Below are 9099 nucleotides of genomic sequence, written 5' to 3' on the forward strand. Positions count from 1 at the left end.
GATTTATTTTCCCCAGTTTTGACTTAGAATTGTCTTTACTATAAACTCATAATTTATATAGCTTTAGAGATTGTTTTTAAGAAGCGAGATGAAAACCTTAGTTTAACTTTTAATCTTAGATTAGCGTTAATCGGCGTTCGAACAGACGGGCTCTGATTTGCACATGCAGGGACAGGGGTTGCGACCTCCCTGCGGTCTTAATCATCTTTTGTGATAAGATTAAAAGCTTCATAACATGTTTAATTTTAACTTCTTGTTACAAACAAATGTTTCTTACTTATGTTTCATATTCATCAAAAGTAATTTACCTGGAAAATTTTATAACATGTGGGTGCATGGGGTTCACCTGTATGATATGACGCTTAATATAGAGGAGTCATGTGTCCTGTAAAGACCTTTGTTTTATCGTACATCTAGATTAATATTCTTACTCACCACTGTTTCTGCAAGGACAATTTTTAATCTTAATGGTCAGACTTTTGCCATTGTTCTTGCACTTTCCATTTATCTTGAAGAGTTTCTGATTACCATAAAGGCCGCTAGCAAATAGAACAAATCTGGGCCAAACAGTGGTATCAAAAACAAGACTTGCGCCTTCGGTACATATCGTTTCATTTGGACTTCTCCTTCGGTTCGACTGCGGGAAACACAAACCTTTACGGAATTTTCTTCGCAAGCATTTTTTCTGTCGCTTTGATATAGTATCCCATTGGTCCGTGTTTGTTGTGTTTTTCAGCTGCTGGCAAGCCTGTAATTCACCTTTCGTGCTGATTGTACAAGGATTACGACGTGCTAATAGAGAATTTAAAGAAATATCAAATGTTATTTTTTATTAACAATACAGTGAGATGACAAAAACAAATTTCTAGATTTTTCTGGTTGCCAAAATTAGGAACAGCCGAACATAATTTGCAATGACAGCGTAATAGTTATTTGTTTGTACTTCATGTCTGCGTCGTCTTTCACAATTTTTCGGGTGCTTTTAAAGTAAAACATTCGATACCCGTTTTGCCCGTTATTTACAAACTGTGAGCATATTTTGTGCGCATCTTCAGCTGGTTACGCTGGAGCTGTATATGAAGGCGAAAAGTAGAGCTGGAGCTGGAGCTGTAAATGGGAGAGGGGAATGAGGGGGATGAAAACACGGACGAGGTGGGTTGGGTGGGGGTGGTGCTGCGGGATTCTAGTTAATCTAGAAACTGCTGCCTGTTTACATACCATAGGAAGCCTTACTCCGGATGCTACAGTTGCACGTGTCTAACTTGATAGTAAACAAACTCTTCCAGAAAGGTATTTTGGGTTTAACGTGAATTACTTTGACAGATGAATAATCGTTGCTTCCTTTGATAATCAAGAATCGTTGAGAAACTCTACGAAACTTGGTAGAACACTGACGAATCCATTGCCGTGTTGGGTGTATATTGAAACACGAAGCAAACAGTTGACACCACGTGGAACATGGTGAATACCGATAATCAGTTATCATAGCTGAGCAACGTATCCGGAGCTGAACGTTACTGTTAAATGCATCCTGTAGCTTGGAACAATTTTCAGTCTTTACATCCTTGTATGTTAAAGACTCCCCAGCATTACAGTGTTTGCCTAAATGGACAAAGTAAAAGCAAATTAACTGCATTAGACTTTTAATTACTGCATTGATTTCAAATTTTATATCTTAGAGAAGTAATATCTTGTAAAAACCAAACAGTCGCACAAAACTAAGATCAGACTTACACATTATTACAGTATGAGGTAATTATTAGGAATAACGGACACCAAAACTGTCTGCTAACAATCCGAGGATTAAACTCGCCTGGAGCCGGACTGTCTGGGGTGTATAGACCTTTTTTATTCCCTCGCGACACATGTCACATGTCCCCGCTTTCTTGTGTTTAAATCAACAAACTCGATTTGTGCTGCAATTTCCCAGTGAAATTAGCTGGAATTTACATTAAATCTGACTTCTCTCCACCCTGTGTTTGGTCTTTGTTGTTTGAAAAACCACATGGAAATTTCAAATTCATAAGGGGTGATAATTAATTTCAAGTGAAACTAACGTCATAAAAGCTTATTGAAGCTGTTTGTTTCTTGCCAATGCTAGAAAAAACAGTCAAGCTTTCAAACACGAATTTGTTCGCATTGCAAATAACCGGGGGAGGGGGGGGGATCAGTCTTGACGTATACAGTGATAAAAGTAAGGGTAGGGAAAAAAAACTACATCCAAGTTATACGATCAATAAAATAACACTTCCTTGCTGCTTTCGAAGGTACATTTAAATAGTAAAACGTGATATAATGAAAAAGAAAACAAAAAGGATGCTAATTTTAAAAAGAGAATATAACACAATAATCCTAGCTGTCAACTAATAATACGTTTCGCGACAAAAATATCCCACAATTCATCTCCATCTACTCCCGGTAATCAATCAAGGATAAAGCAAACTGTATATCCTCGCCTTTCTTGCCTTTACAAGACACCGAGCGGACCCAAGTGCCTTCACATTTTTGCTTTATCCACTAGTGGAGTTGAAACGGTCTTCTTTTAGCGCCCAAACACCAATATTTAATTGCGTTCAGTCCCACGCAATTGAGAAAATTAGTTAAGGAGGAGTTAGTTTGTCATTGTTTGTTTTATGTGTTAATAAAAGTATGGTTGCGTTTGTGCGGATATAAACATTAGTGAACATCCTTATTTTACGGTTATCGTTTAATGCGAAATGTGCTTGTATTACCATCCAAAACAGACACACACAAAAACAAAAGGACCAAGATTAAGTTAAGAGTAATTAATTCCTTGTCCGCAAGGATTTGCGATGATTCTATTAGAATTGTAAACGAAATTCATATGGATGCCAGAAATTGTAAGGGGCTAAAAAAATTAGTTGTAGTTGCGCTTAATGCAGCATTCCATGTTTATATTCTCAGGTTTTCCAATATAATTAAGTATTAACGAGTGTTTGGTTTATCCACAGAGTTGCTAACTAAAGGCAAATTGGCCACTGTAAAGTGATTCGAGTGCTGACGTTTCGAGCGTTAGCCCTTCGTCAGAGCGAATCCCTAGTCATTCGCTCTGACGAAGCCGCTAACGCTCGATTGAATCTCTCTACGGTGGCCAATTTACAGTTATCGACTCTGTTGATAAGCCAGACATTTGTTTCTACTCTCCACCGACGCAGCCTTAGCCATTACGTCTGTCTATTACTTTCTTTTATGTTTTATCTTGTTTACATTTTCTCCTATACAAAAGGATGAAACGTCCGTCCGACAGCATATTGCCAATTAAGAGTAACGAAACGATGAATTTAAAGCACAAAAACATCTTTTGCTTGCTCAAGATTATCCCCTTAGAAGACAGTGTCGTGTAATATCGTTGTCATTTTCTGGTAGGCTTTTTACTTGTGGCTCAAGGCCCTAAACCATTCCGAACTCAACCGCTTTTTATATACTTCAGCCATTAAACGTTAAGGTTACAACTTGTTTATGCAAATAACTGGAGTTTCTGCTTTGTATCAATTGCAGGTGCAATACTAAAAAAGGCACTTCAGACACTTCATAGCCATCTAGAAACTATAAACATTAATCGGTGTTATAACATAGAGGACAAAATTACTTTATGCCGATCGGTCAAAACAGAGGGCATTCTTCTTAATTTTTCTTTTCTCGAGGGAAAAAATTACTCACTCCTGATTGGTCAAGCGGCGAAAATACTTGCTTCTGATTGGATGAGCATGCCATTTCTACATTAATTTGGTTTATCTCTATTTTGTGCATAAAAACAACGAATTATTTCAGGTTCTTGGGAGTTTGACCTTCTAAGCCGGACAGTACCAAAAATGCTGGGAAATCAAGTGCTACAGCTATAAAGAAAATTACTAAAGGTGAAATTCAAAGATTATTTGTGTCAAAAAAAAAAAAAAAACAAACGAAAAACTTGATCGGATTTGTTTGGTTGAAAAACTGAAATCATTCATGGCGACCAAGGGCTTTCACCTCTCTAAGCTGGCTTCTTCCAACGAACGATAACCGAACGTTGAAAATACGCGTGGGCATTAAGTCTTAATATTACTCGGTCTCATGCGATTACATATAAACAAAACATCATCTGTAAGTTGAAGATAAAATATCATCTTAATGTTTCTCACGGCTAAGAGATTAGCTTTTAACTTGTCACTTAACCGTCAGCCCAGCTCTTCCAGACGTCTAATTTTTGAGGGTGTAGAAAAGATTAAACACTGTAATATTAAAAACTAAATAACACTGGAAAAAATGATAAATTTACATGCACTGTAAATTTTCCTTTTTATATGTAAATAACATGTAAATCACCTGGAAAATACTGTAATTATCATTTTACGGCTAAAATGCCTTTTTACAGGATCTCAGAAGATACTGTAAAGAAACTGTAAATATTATGAATAGAGCATGTAAAAAGTGAGAAACATCCTGTAAATTTGTAAGACACTACAGCCAAGATCATGTAAAAAGAATGTAAAAAGTGCCTGTAACCTGTAAATAACATGTAAATTTTGGAAGAGAGTGCGTTTGACCTTGTAAATAGGTTGTAAATCTTGCCACGACCCTGTAAAAACTCTGTCAATCTCCTAAAGGGACTGTGATTTGACCATGCAAAAACTCTGTAAATCGAAAACGGGGACCTGATTTTACTCTGTAAAATCCCTGTAAATAGAAAAGGGGACTGGCTCGTCGCTGTAAATACCCTGTAAATGGAAAAGTCGGGCCTGGTTTTTCTATGTAAAAACGCTGTAAATCATAAGCGGGGGACTACTGTAAAAACGCTGTAAATCGAAAAAGGGGGCCTGGCTCGTCGCTGTAAAAAGCCTGTAAATAAAATAGGGCGGCTGGCTTGATTCTGTAAAAACACTGTAAATCGAAAAAGGGGCCTGGTTTGATTCTGTAAAAAGCCTGTAAATCGAAAAAGGGGGCCTGACTTGATTCTGTAAAAAGCCTGTAAATCGAAAAAGGGGGCCTGACTTGATTCTGTAAAAAGCCTGTAAATCGAAAAAGGGGGCCTGACTTGACTCTGTAAAAAGCCTGTAAATTGAAAAAGGGGGCCTGGCTTGATTCTGTAAAAAGCCTGTAAATCGAAAAAGGGGGCCTGGCTTAATTCTGTAAAAAGCCTGTAACTCGAAAAAGGGGGCCTGACTTGATTCTGTAAAAAGCCTGTAAATTGAAAAAGGGGGCCTGGCTTGACTTAGTAAAAAGCCTGTAAATAAAAAAAGAGGGCCTGGCTTGACTCTGTAAAAAGCCTGTAAATAAAAAAAGGGTGCCTGGCTTGACTCTGTAAAAAGCCTGTAAATCAAAAAAGAGGGCCTGGCTTGACTCTGTTCCACTTCAATGAACCGGTCTTGTTTCGAGATGAACTTTCAGGAAATTACCGTTCCATTTGCTTCTGAACCGAAAATTCCAGAATTTTTGACAAAATGAATCACGCTCACGGTTCAATTAGTGCAGTTCCATTTGTCCAAAAGAAATCTACCGAAAATTCTATTTAAATGGTATGCGCTCAGGGTTTTTACAGCGACAAGCCAGGCACCAATATACGATTTAGAGGGTTTTTCAGAAGTCAAAGTAGTGCACCCTTTTTGGATTTACAGGTTTTTTACAGCGAGTAGGCAAGGCCCCCTTTTTCGATTTACAGGCTTTTTACGGAGTCAAGCCAGGCCCCCTTTTTCGATTTACAGGCTTTTTACAGAATCAAGCCAGTCCCCCTTTTTCGATTTACAGGCTTTTTACAGAATCAAGTCAGGCCCCCTTTTTCGATTTACAGGCTTTTTACAGAATTAAGCCAGGCCCCCTTTTTCGATTTACAGGCTTTTTACAGAATCAAGCCAGTCCCCCTTTTTCGATTTACAGGCTTTTTACAGAGTCAAGCCAGTCCCCCTTTTTCGCTTTACAGGCTTTTTACAGAATCAAGTCAGGCCCCCTTTTTCGATTTACAGGCTTTTTACAGAATCAAGTCAGGCCCCCTTTTTCGATTTACAGGCTTTTTACAGAGTCAAGCCAGTCCCCCTTTTTCGCTTTACAGGCTTTTTACAGAATCAAGCCAGTCCCCCTTTTTCGATTTACAGGCTTTTTACAGAGTCAGTTCAATTCCCCTTTTTTGATCTACAGGGTCAAATTAATTAGTCCCCCTTCTTCGATTTACAGGCTTTTTACAGCGTCAAGCAAGTACTACTTTTCAGCGATTGTAAACGCTTTTTTTTTACATGTTATTTACACGATCTTGTAAGCAATTTTTACAGCTCATTTACAAAGAAGATACTGTAAATATGTGTAATATATTTTACAGTATATTTACATGTTCCTCAAATAATCACTGCAAAAAAGGACCATGTAAATAATATTTACAGTAGTTTCCCATATTATGGTAAAACTGTAAATTTCATGTATATTATGTTTTACAAGTACTCACCTTGTAAATTAAAATTTTCAAAACATGTAAACTAAGGTTTACATAATGTAAATTGCAATTTACATGTGCTGTAAATTTTTCAACTTTTCCAGTGTAACCACTATAAAAAGGATTTTTTGGTACCCTATAACCTTATCGATGGCAGATCAAGGTGGTCAATCTGCCTTGTCTTCCTACAAACTATATCCATACTTAATCTAAACAATAACCACAACGCTAACGTCCAAATTTTCTTTACTAGGCTTAGCACATGCTCTTCGCGCCTGCTGGCAAAAGACTGGTAAGCTAGGTACCCCAATGCTTTCTCGCTGTTAACCGTCCGCATCATGCTTGCTTGCGCCTTTGCCGCTTCTCTGACTTACCCGCGTTAACACTTCCGCAACAGTTCGATGTAATATCACAGTAGGTCAAGAGTAGAGAGAATAAAAGACTTGTATAGATGGTACTGGTTGTGTGCAAAGTGATGTTCTTCCTTGTCTGACTGAGCATACCTGTTCTCTTCCTAACTTTATACCAAACAGGTATTTTACATGCGCATTTTACGTCAATTGTCTCATCCTGCATGCTCAGTTACTCCAAGAAACTTACACTCACAGACGAGTTCAAGATCGATAGATCTAGAAAAATCTCTGGCAGATGTTTGACCCGCGAAAAGGAAAACACATTCTCTCTTACCCCCGCAATCAAAAGACTATAACCGAACAGCCACTGATTTACTAAAGTCAGCTCAGTGGTTAGAGTTTCACCGATTTCCTTAGCATCCTTAGGAATATAATATATAAGTGTATTGTCGGCGTACGTTAAAATTTGAAAAGACATCGGAAGATTGTTCATAAACAATACAAATAACAAAGAGCGATGGTCGATCCTTACGACTGTGTACCCGACATAATCTGCATCGCACAGATCACATGAAAAATGGTAAACAATTGGATTCCGCTATCAACAATTTTCTTTTTCGAAATGCTTCAGCAAACACAGCAGAATGAAACACTGATGATAGTAGCACAGTAAGAATTAGTCTATCATTTAAAGATCGAGTTATAGCTAATGCGGTTCGGAAGCAGTTACGCGATGTTAGCCATAAGATTAGCCCTACATTGCAGCCAGTTATCGTGTTTTGAAACCCAAAGAAATGAAGCCGTCAATTGTGAATAAGCAGTGTGTTGTTTACCATTTTTCATGTGATCTGTGCGATGTATGTATGTAGCATTTTTTTTTTTATCTTAAAATGATTTTAAGAAATATTTCGTCGCAATTTTTTTTATAGTTAAATGCTTTTCTAAATCACTTTTTCTTCGTAGAACCTAAATGGACAGTCGTTGAGTGTGTCAATTCTAGAAAAGCCTTGTCCAAGAACGTTCAATGCATATTTTGAGGTGTGAAAATCTAACCTACAATTATCTTCGGCCCGAAGAACAAAACCAGTTATATCTATTTGTTTTCCGAAAAGTTCCCAAATATTTCGATGAATTCGCCGTTCAATACACTAACAATATGTCATGCCGTTTTGAAAGGAAGGTTCCAAATTTATTCAAATTAGATCAAGCATGAACTGATAACCATTTTTAATAACTAGATAGTTATGTTCAGCTGGTCAGAAACACGTTTGAACTTGCAAAACAAAACGTATAACGACTCCCTTAGAGAATGACGAAACTAGAAACTTTCAATAGATTATTTTCTCGGTTCCAATTTTCTTTAGTTATGTATGAAGAAATAAATTCCTGCCTAAAGTTAGCAGTATTCACGGCATTTGTTAAGAGCGACAAGATACGATGAAAACAGTTATGAATTCAATACTCACTCATGATCCAAATCGTGCCAAAGAAGACAATTCCGTGAAATGCAAAGACAAGTCTCATGTCTCCGGTTAAGCGTTTACATGCCCGTCGAAAACAAGGTTCAACTAATAATTGAACTGCCTTATGCGTTCCAAACTTTATATGATGCGCGCATTCGTTTTGGCCTTGTGTCAGCAATTATTAAAATAATGCTCAGATGCGGTCCTTTCAAGAGAAGACCTTCTGTCATGTTTTAATCAAGCAAGTCACTCGAATTATTATAAATTTACATCGAAGATATTAAAATAAGTGTTCAAATTTCTCACTCAATATATTTTTATTCCAGGTGTTTAGATTGCGTATGTCTAGTAACTTAACAGTGCAGTTGCAGGAAAAAAAACTTCATATGAAGTCTAACTGGTAAATAGAAACGAAAAAGATAACAGTGAAACGGATAAAGGATATCTCACTGATAGGATTCTATAAGGCCTTTAGGGATTTGGTGTCATTATGCCATCTGTACACTTTGCTCACTTGCTTAATTTACTTATTCAAAACAGGGTCATTATATATTGCAATTCTATGGATATGATTGGCTTAGCGGCAATGGTATATGAGCTTTTTTATAGCATGCCCAAGAAATAGCGAACATTAAATTGCCTTTGGTTTTTCTTACAAAACGAAATCAGCAAGATCTAGCAATATTTGGTTGGCTATCAATCATCTTCATATCCAACGCGCGCTCGTGGAATAATTGCCGGTAACATGTGGGCCAAGGCCCCCGCTGAGCAGAGGAAGCGCGCCCTAGCAAATGAAATAGGGAAATGGGATTCAATATTGTTTTGATCTTCCTTTCAAAATATTTGTATATACTTGTGACCT

General features: G+C 37.4%; 1 protein-coding gene across 1 annotated transcript; it reads right to left on the reverse strand.

Annotated features, from left to right (window-relative positions):
- Positions 1 to 427: 427 nt before the first annotated feature.
- On the reverse strand, positions 428 to 8356 carry LOC146481337 (uncharacterized). The gene is made up of 3 exons (XM_085108417.1): positions 8241 to 8356; positions 1219 to 1602; positions 428 to 792 (listed from the first exon to the last, which is right to left on the reverse strand). Exons 1-3 carry the CDS (start codon positions 8296 to 8298, stop codon positions 428 to 430), a joined length of 807 nt encoding a protein of 268 aa, XP_084964543.1. The 5' UTR covers positions 8299 to 8356.
- Between the last annotated feature and the right edge of the window lie 743 nt (positions 8357 to 9099).

Source organism: Pavona decussata, unplaced genomic scaffold (assembly GCF_977016875.1).
Source record: "Pavona decussata unplaced genomic scaffold, jaPavDecu1.1 SCAFFOLD_50, whole genome shotgun sequence".
Taxonomy (NCBI): Eukaryota; Metazoa; Cnidaria; class Anthozoa; order Scleractinia; family Agariciidae; genus Pavona; species Pavona decussata.

Excerpts from the sequence above, each read along its gene's own strand:
- LOC146481337 (XM_085108417.1), bottom strand. The coding sequence starts at position 8,298 with ATGAGACTTGTCTTTGCATTTCACGGAATTGTCTTCTTTGGCACGATT. Across the intron at positions 1,603-8,240 it reads TGGCACGATTTGGATCATGA|GCAAACACTGTAATGCTGGG; the intron begins GTGAGTATTGAA and ends TTGTCCATTTAG. Across the intron at positions 793-1,218 it reads CCGGAGTAAGGCTTCCTATG|CACGTCGTAATCCTTGTACA; the intron begins GTATGTAAACAG and ends ATTCTCTATTAG.